The 14,569-nt window shown below is 46.3% G+C and overlaps 5 protein-coding genes across 5 annotated transcripts; 2 read left to right on the top strand and 3 right to left on the bottom strand.

Annotated features, from left to right (window-relative positions):
* Positions 1-296: 296 nt before the first annotated feature.
* On the bottom strand, positions 297-6,731 carry V865_000876 (uncharacterized protein; the record flags this gene model as incomplete). The annotated part of the gene is made up of 9 exons (XM_066224704.1): positions 297-797; positions 887-1,026; positions 1,092-1,966; positions 2,020-2,271; positions 2,332-2,500; positions 2,571-2,965; positions 3,032-5,582; positions 5,644-5,717; positions 5,773-6,731. 9 exons carry the CDS (start codon positions 6,729-6,731, stop codon positions 297-299), a joined length of 5,916 nt encoding a protein of 1,971 aa, XP_066080801.1.
* A 2,560-nt stretch (positions 6,732-9,291) lies between these two features.
* Positions 9,292-10,424, top strand: V865_000875 (uncharacterized protein; the record flags this gene model as incomplete). Its single annotated transcript, XM_066224703.1, has 3 exons — positions 9,292-9,685; positions 9,743-9,919; positions 9,997-10,424. The coding sequence occupies 3 exons, from the start codon at positions 9,292-9,294 to the stop codon at positions 10,422-10,424; spliced, it is 999 nt and encodes a 332-aa protein (XP_066080800.1).
* Positions 10,425-10,481: 57 nt separating this feature from the next.
* V865_000874 (uncharacterized protein) lies at positions 10,482-10,826 on the top strand (the record flags this gene model as incomplete). Its single annotated transcript, XM_066224702.1, has 1 exon — positions 10,482-10,826. The coding sequence occupies one exon, from the start codon at positions 10,482-10,484 to the stop codon at positions 10,824-10,826; it is 345 nt and encodes a 114-aa protein (XP_066080799.1).
* Positions 10,827-11,070: 244 nt separating this feature from the next.
* V865_000873 (uncharacterized protein) lies at positions 11,071-11,969 on the bottom strand (the record flags this gene model as incomplete). The annotated part of the gene is made up of 4 exons (XM_066224701.1): positions 11,071-11,176; positions 11,442-11,493; positions 11,570-11,724; positions 11,821-11,969. 4 exons carry the CDS (start codon positions 11,967-11,969, stop codon positions 11,071-11,073), a joined length of 462 nt encoding a protein of 153 aa, XP_066080798.1.
* Positions 11,970-12,493: 524 nt separating this feature from the next.
* On the bottom strand, positions 12,494-14,567 carry V865_000872 (actin-2; the record flags this gene model as incomplete). The annotated part of the gene is made up of 11 exons (XM_066224700.1): positions 12,494-12,556; positions 12,620-12,673; positions 12,737-12,822; positions 12,908-13,001; positions 13,064-13,144; positions 13,209-13,521; positions 13,621-13,745; positions 13,965-14,163; positions 14,311-14,375; positions 14,450-14,480; positions 14,545-14,567. 11 exons carry the CDS (start codon positions 14,565-14,567, stop codon positions 12,494-12,496), a joined length of 1,134 nt encoding a protein of 377 aa, XP_066080797.1.
* Positions 14,568-14,569: the final 2 nt, after the last annotated feature.

The following is a 14,569-nucleotide window of genomic DNA, read 5'->3' as shown; positions in this document are numbered from 1 at the left end:
ATTGAGGTGACTGAGCAGAGTCTATATTGGAAAGAGTATTGCTGCTATGTTGGTATTCAGGAGTCATGCAGGATATGATGCCTGTTTCATTGCAATGAAATATTACAATGACTTGTATGCAATTGTAGGTAATTGTCTCGTAACTTCATGCATTATATCATTCAATCAAAGCTATACTCCTGCGTCATTAATAAAATCATTGTTTTGAACGAACCTCATAGATTCACTGAATTGAATAATATTAAACATGGACTAAATACTTTTACCATAAAATCTCCACTCGTATGTTCAACCTCTTACTGCCCTTCAGGCTGTTGAAACACATCGACATATCTATTTCTCGCTCCCTTCTTCGCAGCAGCCGAAGCAGGTCTTTTACTAGGTGGTCTACTTAGCAAATCATCTATAGAAGGGGTTGTACTACTATTAGTCCTTGAAGGCGGTACACTCAATCCAGCACTACTGGGTGGTTTGGGTGGACCACCTGCGCCAGCGAAGCTTGGGGGACCAGATGACGGTGGGGGTGGAGGTGCAGAAGGTAGATCAGATGCGGTGAGACTTTCATTCAAAGACGATTTCATTCTCTTTATGCTTCCATCTGGACCTTCGGCGAATCCTGCACCCATGGGCTTACCGATAGGTGGTCCAGATACAGGTGGTCGATGTCCTGGTGGAGGAGTTGCTGACATCGCTCGGTTGTTCGCACCATTATCAGGTCGAGCGGATCGGGATGGTGAAGCCGTCTGAGCTCTGGGTGGAGGGGGTGGTGCAGATGGTCCTGCAGGTTCGGGTTTGGCCTATTCGACCATAACAAATTAAATTACAGAGATCAGTAAACATATTACCCTGGAGGATCTTGAGACTGGATTGAACGGTTGTCACTAACCCCTTTGACAACCCATCGTTTCAATTCAGGATCAAATATCATAGAACTTTCTTCACCCAAATTCGCTTTGACCGGTCCGGTTTGTTCACCTTCCTTCTTTCCACCCCAGATCCTTCCTAGCCATGATGACTTGTGCTCCGCTAGAAATCCATCAAATCAGTTTCATGTCCAATGCATCAAATCAGATCCACGACTGGGTACTCACGTTTAGCAGGAGGAGGATCGTTCTTCTTCGGCTCAGGTTTACTATCTTTCACATCTGGTGCTTTCCCTTTACCTTTCTTATCATCATTCTCTTCACCCGCAGCTGGGGGTTTAGGTGTTCGATCTCTGGACAGCGCAGAATTACCAAATCCTAGATCATCTTCGTCATCCTCCTCGTATGCAGATTTGTTCTTTGGCGGTTGATAATTCGACGAAGGTGGTGCAGGGGCTGGTGAAGGACCAAGATTGAGTTGAGCCATCGGGTTGATAAAATCGCTGTCATCGCCATACGCATGGGGCGTTCCCACTCCTCCTTGATCATCGTTATTACCTGTCCAAGGTGAACATCCACCCGCATTATCATGTTGAGGGTAATTATCACCACCGTAGGATGAGGACGAGGAGCTTCCCCCATATGACGGTACGTTGGGCTGTTGTCCCCATTGAGGCGTCATTTGCAGAGCGGGCGAAGTAGTCCTCGAAACGCTGGAAACTCCCAGATAACCATTACTATTGTTCGAGAGATCTGCAATCGAGGTATTCCTTGAAGGTGCGCCGCTAGTACCTGTGGAGATCGTGCTGAACTGCGAGAATGGACCAGCGGTTTTACCACTTTGAGCAGTGGGCTTGGGTGCGGTTCCATCACCTTCTTCTCCAGCTATGAATTTGGTAAGTCGACCTTCTATCCATGATCCTAACTTGTCAAATCCTGGTTTAGCCGCCTTTCGTCCTGATCCAAGTGCATTAGGAGGATCGATCGACGGAGCTCCAGTCAATCGTTCCAAGAGGTCTTCAACACTTGCTGCATATGCTGGGGAAAGGAGAGATGGAAGGTTCTTGTTGATCCTGGACCCAGCTTCGATAGCAGCACAGTATCTACAGGAAATTGTTAGCGGATGGTTCATATGCACACATAGCCAATCACTCACTTCTGTGCCAGCTCGGCCTCGCCCAATTCAGCTAATCTCCAAGCTCTAGCCAGCTTGTACGGTAACAATTGCGGCAACGCAGCAAAGTGGGCTTCTTGACCCTTTGGGGTAGGCACAAGACTTCTCGCGTATTCTGCTATCTCCGCAAAAATGATCGCCTCTTCGTCTCGGACGTTATGGGTAAGCGTGATTGGTCGTTCAAACGCTGCGGGAGTGAGGTCAAAGAACGGGGACAAAGGGGATAAGAGGAAGCTAACGGTAGGTTGTATACGTCAGCTTGCGTGCGAGTACGACAGCGGTATAGTGACCTACCAAGCATGAGCGGCATTTACCAATCCCATCGAAAGGAATTTGGAACCCAATTCGTCGAGACAAGCAAGTTCAGTCGGTTTAGCATTGAACAATACTGACCCTATGACTTCCCGCCATTGATCGTTCGAAGGATCATCGGTGATTGTAGCCGCTTTGACAAGCTCGTCCACTATGTATACAACCGACTCAGGTATCAGCCCAATCTCCGGCATAGAGGGAATTTTGAGTTCGCAACGTACCGATTGTAGGGTTAACACCTCCAGATAGGAGGTAAGAAGCCTTGATACCTGCTGTGCCTTGTGGTCTTTCTCCTACTTCTGAAGTCGTGAATCTAGTGACAATATCCCTCCATAGTTCTACATCAACATTGCTACTGATAACCAAAGCGTGCGACCATAAGCCTTGATCGGCAGCATATAGCGCAGCATCTCTTTTGTTTCCTTGAGCCAAAAGGCTTGATATACGAGTCAGTTGCGTCGCAGTGGCAGCAGCAGGAGCAGCCGAAGATGTCGAAGCGGGAGGATAAAGAGAAGAGCTGAAATTTCCAGCTGAGACTGTACCGACAGGCACGGTCGAGATGATGGGCGAAGTTGGATTTGCCAAAGCCTCCCGCAACGCCTCTTCGACTTCCGGACTAATCAGAATCATCGATTAGCTGAGAAACTTTTTCAATGCTCATTTACTGAACCGTGTCACTTACGTTCCCGCCAGTTTACCTCCTCCGATCACCAGAGCCTTCAGCGCCTTGATCAATACCAATCTACCCTCTTCTTCCCTTCTGGCTTTGTTGGCCGAAGATTTGAGATACGGTAAACCCTTTTCAATTTCTTCAGCTCTAGCATTGAGGTATTCGAGCACAGCTTCCCGTTTATTCTTATCACCTGCGGCACCCTTAGGAGTGGAAGGATCGAAGACCAAGGGACCAGGGAAAGAGGTTTGATCACTCTTCAGCGCGGCAGGAGCAGCCACCTCGGAGATACTTCTGATCCACAGTTGACCTCTACCTGAGGCGTAACCGTATGATGGTATCCTAGAATGGCCTTTATGGAAAGTACCTGACTCTGCTGCTCCTGGGAAAGCAGTTATGAGTGTGCCACCAAAGCCAAACACAGCTATAGGTGCATTACGAGCTGCCAAGGTGGTACGACCAAGTGGATCTTCGCTGACTGGTTTTTGCTCTAGCACTTGCTGTGGGATATATGTCTCGTCCATGGAATGGGATGGAGCATGCATAGGCTGGAAGTAATTATTGGTGGGTGGCGATATACCATAGCCGGCGCTGTATGCTGGAGAAGCCGTGCGAGCAGGTGGTGGAGCATAGGGATTGGTGGCCTGAGGTATACTCAAAGGCTTGGTAGCCGTTGGAGGTGAATAGATGGAGGGCTCATACGTCGTGGAAGCACGAGAAGGCTGAGACGCATGTCCAAAGCCTTGGCTCTTTGTAGGTGAGATACCGGATGCCGAAGGAGCATACGGATCATTAGAGTAGTTGCCATTTCGCTGAGGTGGATTCGAATGATCGTCATTCAGGTCGATGACTCCTGGAGTGGGTTCATAAGAGGCATAATGCGAGGCTGAAGCATGGGCTCTCTCCTCGGGCGATGGCTGCGAAGGGGCGTATGAAGCATAGGGCGAGGTGGATGATTGAGCTTTCTCAGGCGAGTATTGAGTCTGTAGGCCTAGTGACGATGGCGCATAGGGATCCTCCGAAGTTGTTTTCCTTGCAGGTGGCAAAGCTTTTTCATAGGAGTCCACACGCGGCGGCTGAGGTGATGTGGGCATTCTGTATTGCTCTTGGTGAAGACTCGGTATAGCCTGAGCTCGTAACGGAGAGTACAGGTCCTCTACAACGTCTCCATCCTCACCATCCTCGTCGAATCTACGTGATAACACAGGAGGAGACAGGTGCCTCTCTGATTGACTCGGGGGCGATTGGGTGAAATGGTCTTGATGAGGTTGATAACCGCCGTAATGACTTTGATGTCCCGTTGATTCGAACGAGGGTCGTCTTTGCTCATCCAAAGACGACCGACTGTGATAATCTGTGATTTGACCCTGTACCTTTGGAGGCGAAAGCAGCTGTTCCCCACCTAAAGATTGGGTGCTGGAAGGTGGTGAACGCATTCGCTGGGTGACATCTGGACGAGAAGGAGGACGAGCGGCAAACATGGGCGAAGCCTGACGAGCAGGAGGACCTCTACTCAGCGGTCTAGGTGGCCCATAAGTAGACTCGCTGGCTTTGGGTGGCGGAGCGAATTTAGGAGGATGAGATGCTGGCTGTAGTGGGGAAGCGTAATTATGGTGAGAGGCAGCGCTGGTCGTTCTGGAAGGCGCCCTGAAAGACGGTTCAGGTAAGGGAGGATCAAAGACCGAGGGAGGAGGTCGATGCAAAGGTTTCTTAGGTGATTGATCATCGTTGAGATCTACTGAGTGTTGACTATAGGAGACAGACGGAGGTCGAGGCGGTGCGTCATATGCAGACATGTGGTTCTGCTGGGCAGTCGTGCTGATTCCAGCTCGTTCGATAGGTATAGGTGGAGCAGCGAATGCTGGCCCTCGACTCGGCGGTCTTCCCTCGGGTTTAGTTCGTTTGGGTGGCCCAGATGGTGGGGGTGGAGGTGTCGAACTAGCCTGAGGTGGCGACATGGCCATGGAATGGGGCATACCGAAAGAAGGCGATGCTGCCGCAGATGGTGCTCGAACAAAGCTTTTCTGGGGCTTCAAAAAAGGTGGATCGTAAGCATTTGAGGTCATTCTTTGGACCGGTGGTTTGGACGAAACAGACTTTGAGGTGACTGTTGGATGCTGAGGGGCGTCGGCAAGTATAGCGGGAGCAGGTGTATATGGGTGAGACGACGTGTTGACAGCAGGACCATATGGGTTGGAAGGCGCTTGAGCTGTGGGGGTATAAGGATTATGCTGTTGCTGATGAGCTGGAGCATATGCATTGTATGGCGTTTGAGTCGAGGCTTGTAGGTTATACGGAGTATAGCTTGAAGAAGAGCTGTACGGAGCTGCACTTGATATACCAGAATAAGGTTCGTAGCCTAAGGAAGAGCTCGTATATTGCGAAGTGCTGGTCATTGGGTAAGCCGTGGAGGTAGCAGACTGTTGGGCTGTCGAAGGTGCGTATGGATCGAAAGAGTTACTAGGCAGCTTCGAAGGAGCTTCCGGCTGTGGTGTACGGCGAGCAGCATTCTCCGATACACCAGCCTGAAGGGCAGGGCTGTATGGAGCAATGGGCGTTTGATCTGGTAGACAGAACTAAGGTCAGATACCAATGTCGGACAAAATCAGCCGACGAGCACTCACTTTGCCCAGAAGTTTGTTTATCTATCGTAGTGACTGCCTCTTCCCCCCAAGATCCTTGACCTAACATCGTTTTCCTAACTTGCTCCTTCTTCATCAGTATACCAGTGCCATGTTCCGCTTTCATCGTACCATCCTTGAGGTACCTCGAAGTCTAATAGCTCATGCCCATCGTCTTCCTTCTTTACTTGTTGTTGAGTGTGACTTCCATCATTTTCCTTCGCATTGTCATCTACAATCTGTATCGAGTCGTCGAAAGTTGTATCGCCTAGCCAATTGCTAGCATCAGAGAACATACTCTGGAATGAGGTATCACCAGCAGCGTCGATGCCCAAGCCCGTTGGTCGAGCATCTGCTTGAGAATGTTCAATGGATAGACTTGGCACAGGAGAGGGCGATGCAGGTCTTGACTTTGTTTCGATGTCACCGGACGATGTCGGTTCAGCATCATCGGCTGGATCTTGTGGAATGAGATCGGCGAAGGAGTCGGTTGGATCATCGGTGAATAGTGCGGAAGCAGCAATAGGAACTTGCAAAACACCACTTTGTCCACCACTCTGGTTCTGGTCTCCTCCGTCGCTATTCTCGTTCGGTGCCCCTGCATGAACAGGAGTGATATTGGATGGGGGCTGTTGAGCAACCTCACTGGTCTCATCTCCTGTTGACGAAAGTACTTGGGGATCTAACTCCTTTTCAGCTTCGAATTCTGCTAAAAGGTCACTAAAGTCTTGCTCGTCCACCGTCGGCTGCGATGAAGCTTCTTCAGTCTGGGGTAGTGCTGGGGTCTCGTCTGTCGGTGGAGCAGAAAGTTCATCGGCCGGAGGAGGCGATGGATGTTCGTCTTGCTGAGGAGGTATCATTTCCGCTGATTGCGTAGCTTCGGCGAGTAACGTTTCCTCTTCCTGAGGAGGTTCCACCTGTTGAGTGAGACTGTCCGCTATCTGGTCGAACGGATCCTGTCCCGTCGAGCCTAGTTGAGCGAAAAGATCTCCATCATCGGGAGTGTCACCTTCATTGCCGAAAAGCTCAGTGATTGTGGTTGGTTGGCTTTGATTTGAGGTCGGCTCTACTGAATCTTCTTGGTCCGACATATCGTGGTACTATCGTTGTGTGCACAGCCGGTAGTCAGGCTGCGAGGAATGTATGTATCGAAGTCCACAATGATAGGTTGTCTAAGCCATCGATATGAATGTCCTCGTCGTTGGACATGACAATGACATCGATGCATATGGGGTGTCAAAATCAACGCGTGGAAGCGGAATCAAATCGAATCAGGACAAAGCTTAGACGTCATCATATATGTTCGGACATCAGAACACGTGGATGCCATGCCATAGTCAGATTATATAAGCTGCTTTTTTGTTGGATATCTTCCTGCTTTGACCATGATAGTTACTATCGAGCTAAGATTTTAGAGATGATCAGCCTTGGTAGGAAAGACAATTCTGGTACAACACGGATCCGCATGGATCGACCGCACTGTCCAAAGTTGTATCCATCGCGAGCATGCGTCCGAGAGAAAGCAGGGAGATAGAGGGGCTGACGAAGTAGACACCGCCGATTCAACAGCTCGACCGCCCACATCATGGATCTTATCTCCCTCACACTGCCCCATGGATCTCAAACAACCCCCAGAGTCGGAGGTGATGTCAGGCATCCTCGAGACATTGTTTCTCCTTCTGTTTATGTTTTCTGTTTGGAAAGTAAAACACGAGCAACACGTTTATCTCCAATTTGCTAAACATACTTAACTTACTTTCGCGGATCATCGTGATGCATATTTAGCTTTCGATTCAAAGGTTAGTCAGATAGGAAAGTAGTGAATAATCAATTGGATAATCTCATGTCCATGCTATGGATATGGCTACGTATCGACGATCATCAATCTCTTGTAACGGAGGAATTCGGCCTCAGATCATTTGAAAGGAATATCACCTCTTGCTTCTCATTGCTTTTATAGTTTACGGTGCCTATTCCAGCGGATTCAATCACACATCCCCTGAATCAGATGATCAAGCGACAATTCCCACTATAGTGGTGAAGGGATTGACAGCTACCCATGTGTTGCCCCTGTCTCAGCCATACCTTGTTCATCTCCCGCATTGTGACATCGCACCATGGAGTTTGAGAGACAGCGAGAGTGACACCTACATTCCTTCAGGACAGAACATGTGGCTGATCGTGTTTGTTCTTGAATTCTCCGTTTCATTTCGCCACCCATTCAGAAAATTCCCCTTTAGACTCGTTAAATTAAAAAAGCGGAAATGAATTATTGCAGAGCAGGAAGGTTTTTCTGTGTTACCCCGTAAGGATATTCGTAAGGATGGGTGGGATCTCTGATGGAATTCCTTCCTGCGAACGATATGACGCACGCTGTTATGCGAGGGATCTCAGAGCTAAAATCTAAACTTAAGGGTTGAGTCTTCGTATTTTTTGGTCGCGACTCTATGAGTCATGCCGAAACGGCATCTGGTTCATATTTAACTTTATTTGATTTGCTGGAATCAGTTTTGAATAGTGTATGTGTATGTAGAAGAACATAGTATGACTAATCCCCCCGTCTGTTTCCCCCACTTTTCCCAAACACCATTGACTAACAGACCATATCATCCAATAAGATCGATCCAACAGTCGATACACCCATTGTTAGTTGGTCACTTACTCAATATCGAGCAATCGTTTCTCCAAGATTTCCATTCAGATTCGTTTTCGAGCGACTACAAGAATCACCTCAGAACACAGAAACGATTCACACTGAAATAAGAGAAGATCAATCACATGTTTTGGAGTCTTGTTTACTTGTTTGTCTCGTTGATTATCTTGTTCTCATTCCTGGTTAACACATCCCTCTAGAAGACGTGGATATGATATAAATCTGTTGAGGCAGTCAAGACGATACAGTTGCACGATCATTCCGCCCTTATCTTACAGTCTCTCTCGTTCAAAAAGACTTTTCCTTTTTGCAAATCCTCAAGATCTTAACACTTGTACACTTGTGGATGATTACAATTAGAATAGGGTGTCTTAGATAGGATCATACGTGACGAAAACAGGAGCTCGAGAAAAATACGAAACGACGCCGAAACACATTTCAATCCAGCCTTACTCTGTACTGCACGGCGGTACAATCAATATTCGGCTCCCTCATTGCCGTTGCATAAGCAAAATTAGAATACGAGTAACCACATAACTTACAATAATACTCAGACTCCGGATTCCAGTAAACCTCCTTTTCGGTTCCTGGGGGAGTCACACTCCATATTTAGTGTAGATTCATCCTTCGATCGTCATTCACCATTCCTTTCCTTTCCTTTGCTTCCTTCACCTTGTCTCTCTCGAAAACATACCAGCCAAATTATCTTAGGTTTATGATTCGGTTTGATCCCACCTCACCTGTTGTGCGCTAGCTATACTTATCATAGTTATACTCTGTATCATCATTGTATCTCTCTCTTGTTCCCCTTCATATCTTGATATCGCACTTTCTACCAGTCGCTACAAGCAGAGCTCTCCTTCTGCTCTGCTCATATAGACCCTGATTGGGGATATAGAAATCATAGACTTTCCTCGCTCTTTCAAAAGAACCCACATACATACATACATCTACCATTATTGGTTTCATATACCATCAAACATATTTATCACCCCACAATGGCAACTTGGACAGGATCCCCTATAACAGTAGAAGAAGCTTTCAATCAAGTATGGAAGACCAACGTGGAGATACAACCGTCCTTCTACTTCCCACCCCGCCAAAATCCCAATCTACCCACCCCGCCAATCGGCTCACCAGTTTCGTCAACGGAAGATGATCTAGCCACAGCGGAGATATTGGCTAGAATCAAATTTGGTAGTTCCAGTCCATCGTTGGAAACACGGAAGAGGTCTTTGACGTCTTCCAATGGTGAAGAAGAAGAAGATAAACACGTGATGAAGAGGAAGAAAGAGAGTAGCGTAGAGAGTGGTGTCAGTGGGAGTACGAATGGTACCACTGCCGGTGCCGCTGAGAGATGGCCACCAAGAAAGGAATTCGTCTATCTTACTTGTAAGTATAAACATAACAAATCAGCACGTCAACCTGACTGATAACGAATGATAATAGGCGTTGTGGCCATCCCACCGGTCGGTAGACAAAAGTTACCTCTCTTTGGCAAACCATGTGGACGGAATGAGATAATCGCCAAGGTAGTCACTATGGCTACCGGTGAAGGTTGTTCAAGAAAACTCATATCATCTCATGCACAGGTGTTGAAGGGTAGAAAGGAGCTAAGCAAGCAGCGTAAGTCTGAATTCCGTTCTACTGTACTAGCACTACGAACAACGAAGTGGCTGACCAGTTTCGTTTCACATTATCAGTCAGAGACCTCTTAACGACCGAAGAAGGGAAGAACAATGACGACGAAGCTTCTCCAACTGTATACACTTTAGGAGCAGAATGGAACTTCCCCAAATGTCTTAATCGATTGATTGGTTTACCTGAAAATCTCGATTTGAGAACAGCTTGTACTCCACCATTGATTGCTCAACATTTCGCAGAAGTTGTCAAACCTCCTAAATCATCTACTAAAAAAGAAAGAGCTACACCAGCGAATAAGAACAAGTTGACAATCAAGACACGACCTAGTAAATCACTTTCACCTTCTGTGTTTTCCGCCGGTACCACCTCACCTAGTATGATCAGTAGTAGCGATAGGACGGATGAGACGGACGTACATCTACCAACTCCCAGGTCATCTTATCTACCTTCGCCATACCTGCTAGGTACACCTACACCATTCAGTTAGGATGATCGAAGACCATCATTACCTTCTCCAAGTGACTTATTCTCACCAAATTATAAGATGTCCACTCCCAATCGAATAAATATATCGGACTATTCTGCTCCTCCCACCACTATCCCCCGAAGACCAGCCACGGCAAATGCCATTTCTTCATCTACGACTAGACAGCTGCCACCACCTGAATCACCCATATCAAGTAGGTTCATGGTAGATTCTCCATTTCGAACACCTCTTAGTTCAGCTAGAAGAACATCTGAATCTCACTTAACCGCAAGTCTTGGAAGATCCTCTTATAATACGTTCGAAAGGCACTGTCTGGAGATATTGGGAGATCCAAATCGTAGGATATCAGGAGTATCGATCGAAGATATGAAGAGGAAAGAGAGAAATCAACAGCTTTGTTAGAATCATCAAAATTACCTGAGGGATCGACGAGAATCAGAATCAGCTGTACGCTGCCAACCATGGCGTTGGTAAGAGGATAAAATGAACGAATTCATATCGAAGATATCTAGAAAATAATAACCGGTATCTGAACGAGAACAAAACAGAGAAAAGAAAATTCAAAATGAGAACGAACACGAAAACCCAATCTACAGAAGTCTTTCTATCCCTTGAACGTATCAAGAAAGGAGAAAAAAAGTAGAGTCTAAAGGAGACAACCGGAATCACCACCAGCCGCAGAACCGGAATTGGCTGATCCCCCACTTCCTGCGTTTCCTGATCCGATATTCAGGGCGTGTAAGTTGATTAGACTACAGAGGTTTTTTTGTTTTCGATACGGACATTAATTGTTGTTTGTATTTTGGTTGTAAGTAAATGAGAAACATATGTGGTTTATAATGATTGTTCAAGATTCGAGAATCGAAGAGGTTTTCAAGGGGAGGTATTGTTTGTTATATGTGATGTGATGTTGTTTTTGTAAGATTGTCATGATATTCCATTGCAAAATAGTATGAAATGTCAGATCAGCATTGTTGTGATTGAGCGGAGAGGTATTGCTTATGAATGCTAACTCACCCTCCATAAGATTGTTCAACCACATTTCCACCATTGGCCTGACCACCGGCACCTGCAATTTTAATCGAAATTAGCATCCTGCTGTATACTGCAAAAAACTGCACCATTGAACAAGTGAATGAACTAACCGGTATAAGCTGAACCACCATTACCGCCACCCAACAGATCACCCAATGTACAACCCGCACCACCCGCTCCTCCAAGTGCTGAACCAGAGTTGGCAGATCCACCTGATCCAGCGTTGTTCGATCCGATATTGAGGATATCGAGATTAAGTAGACCACTGAGTTCATGTACAAAAAGATGGGTCAAAACTCATTATCCAAAGATATAATGATGATGGATATTTATGATTCAAGTAATTGAGAATTCGACTTACCCCTCTGAGATTCTCTGTACACTACCTCCACTAGCCTGACCACCTACACCAGTATAAGCTGAACCTCCATCGGGTGAAGCGACTGGTGCACCCAAAGCCATCGAGGCAAGAGAGAGGACAGCGAAGAAAGTGATTTTGGAAGAGAACATCTTGGTAAATTGGTTTTCGATTCAAAAAAGTAAAGCAAGAAGAATTGAATAACGGTAATGAGCGAAAATGAAAATAATCAATTGAAAAAGCGAAATAGAAAGAAAGAGGAAGAAGAGAAACCAAGAATGAAGTAGCTGTATTGTTGTTCTGTTGATTGTTGATGGGAAAAGAGATACTTACGGTCCGAGATTTGAGAAGCTTATATAGCTTGTAGAGCCCACCTGAGGGAATGTTTGATGAACATAATATTCTGTCAGATGACTGGCTGGATGAACTCGAGCTATTGGTATATTGACTGGTTTGGTTTTGCGAAACCATTTGAATGCATATGTTAATGCGTAGGGGATGGTGCCACAACTCAATTCAATTCAATCGCTTGGTTGCTACATTGACTGACGCCTCTTCAGCCCAGCAGACTATGCGATCGCCATCCATGCCTGATCGTGGTATAATATAATACATGGTCATCATAAATCATAACGGATATCAACTCGTCACTCAATCACCACTCTACCCCTACTCTCTAAAACGCCTTCTTATGTATGATATCAGGATCTTCTTTGTACTCATCGGCCGATACCCACATCTGTACAACGCATTCTATCGTCAGCTGGCCCGCGTTCACATCCCCACGCTTCAAACTACTCACCTTCTTGAATGTACTCAATCCAGCTAAGATACTACCTCCTATCCATGTCGAGTACTGAAAATATGAATGGTGTCAGCTCATTCCTGTAGGATAGGCTGGTACTAGGTAGAAGCTTACTTTTCTTTCTGGTGGTGCATATATCTTCAATTTAACATCTTTCAACGCCAGCTTCTTAACCTCGTTCAACAACCTATCTCCGAAACCTGTCATGGCACAATACATCAGCTTGTATGATTTTATAGTTCACCTTGTTGTAAGCTGGTGAAGAGGTAAATCAAAATTACTTACCTGTACACAATGTTGATCCACCTGACAATACGATATTACTGAACAGCGATTTCCTCAGATCCAGATCCGTCCTATTTATGGAGTCCACGATGACCTATAATAACAAGTCAGCTTGCGATATTTGCTGGCCTTGCGCACGGGCTTATGCTGGCTTACCTGATGTACACCAGGATATTCTTGACCTATCAGTTCTGGGTTGAATAGTATCTCAGGAGCCAAAAACCTCTCCACACCGAGCTATGAACCCAGTCAATCAGCTAAGCCCCAAAGACAGTCAAACATACAGCTGAGGATGACTAACCTGTATAACCTTCCCATCAGGTAACCTAAATTCCTCCCATGCTCCCGACTGATCTTTCTCCTCCTTAGCAGGATTGATAGCCAGATAACATGTTTTCTCTTTTATTGTCCTAACTACCTCTTTCTCCGCAGACGTATGTAGATAATATCCGGACTTCCTGAGTAACAGCTGCAGATGATCCGTCACATCCCTTCCTGCTATGTCTATCCGTCGAATCGCATGTGGCATCGAGAATCCTTCGAATACAGGTACGGCGTGGGTCACTCCATCTCCAGAGTCTAAAACTATACCTGTCGTACGCCCCGAAGAGTATCTTTGAATAGCCGAAGGTTGTTGTCAGCTGTAGATCTCATGGTAACGGAAGCAGCCCTGGACGCCTGCTTCCTTCGTCTCGATGATTTAGACAACTCACAGTGATAGAACAGCTTGTACACTCGTGAAGAACGCTGGCACGTTGAACGTTTCGAAAAATATCTGAGCGGCTACATCTCTATTCTGACGTGGGTTGAGAGGTGCTTCGGTGAGAAGTACAGGGTGCTAGAAGGGGTATCAACGTACGTCAGCAAAGTCAATTAAACCGTTACTGCTCCTTAGTCGACTCGAATGATTGTTCCTAAATTTGAATACCAGCAGATCAAGCCTGCCTCCCTTTGCTTCCTATTCATTTGAACATAATCACCCATTCTCTTTCCTCTACTTTGGATTCTTCTGCTTCCGCCTCAACACGTAGCAGCAGTGCAATCAACGTTAACTCACCTCTTCACTCAAAGCTTTCAGACCCTCCCCGTACACCCAACCCCATATCCTCTCCATATCATCCCAATCAGTCACCACCCCATGTTCCATTGGATATTTTATCTTCAATAATCCTCTCAATTCCTGTGCTCGTCTTCCTATAAATAGGTTATCCTGTATAGCACCTGCCATTACCCGGGGATGTTTTGGACGACCGACGCTGCGTTGAAAGAGATGTATCAGCACTTACATACCAGCGGGGGAATGGATGGTGAGAGGCATAAATTATATTATGATTGCCCATATGCCCATTCCAGTTGATACGCAGGATAGCTTTCCTCCATGTTTAAATGATTGATCAACTCACAAGGAAGGGATATAACATGACGGCTGCTCTTCACCTGCAAAACCAGCTTTGATCGTACCGGAGCCCTATGACATGTCATTGATGCGCAATATCATCTACTGTACTCGTCTCACAAAGTCGAGAGCTAAGAGTAGCTCACATTGTCAATCACAACAGGTTGATTCGTCAACCTAGACATCGAGTATGACGTTGTCAGCTTGACCGCCGAGAGAAGCAGGGTACTATGCAGCTCACACATCGTCGAATTCAGTTGCCATCT

The sequence above is a fragment of the Kwoniella europaea genome, chromosome 1, assembly GCF_036810445.1.
Source record: "Kwoniella europaea PYCC6329 chromosome 1, complete sequence".
Lineage (NCBI taxonomy): Eukaryota > Fungi > Basidiomycota > Tremellomycetes > Tremellales > Cryptococcaceae > Kwoniella > Kwoniella europaea.
The sequence above is the reverse complement of the archived record's forward strand: the minus strand, read 5'-3'. Positions and strand labels throughout refer to the sequence as shown.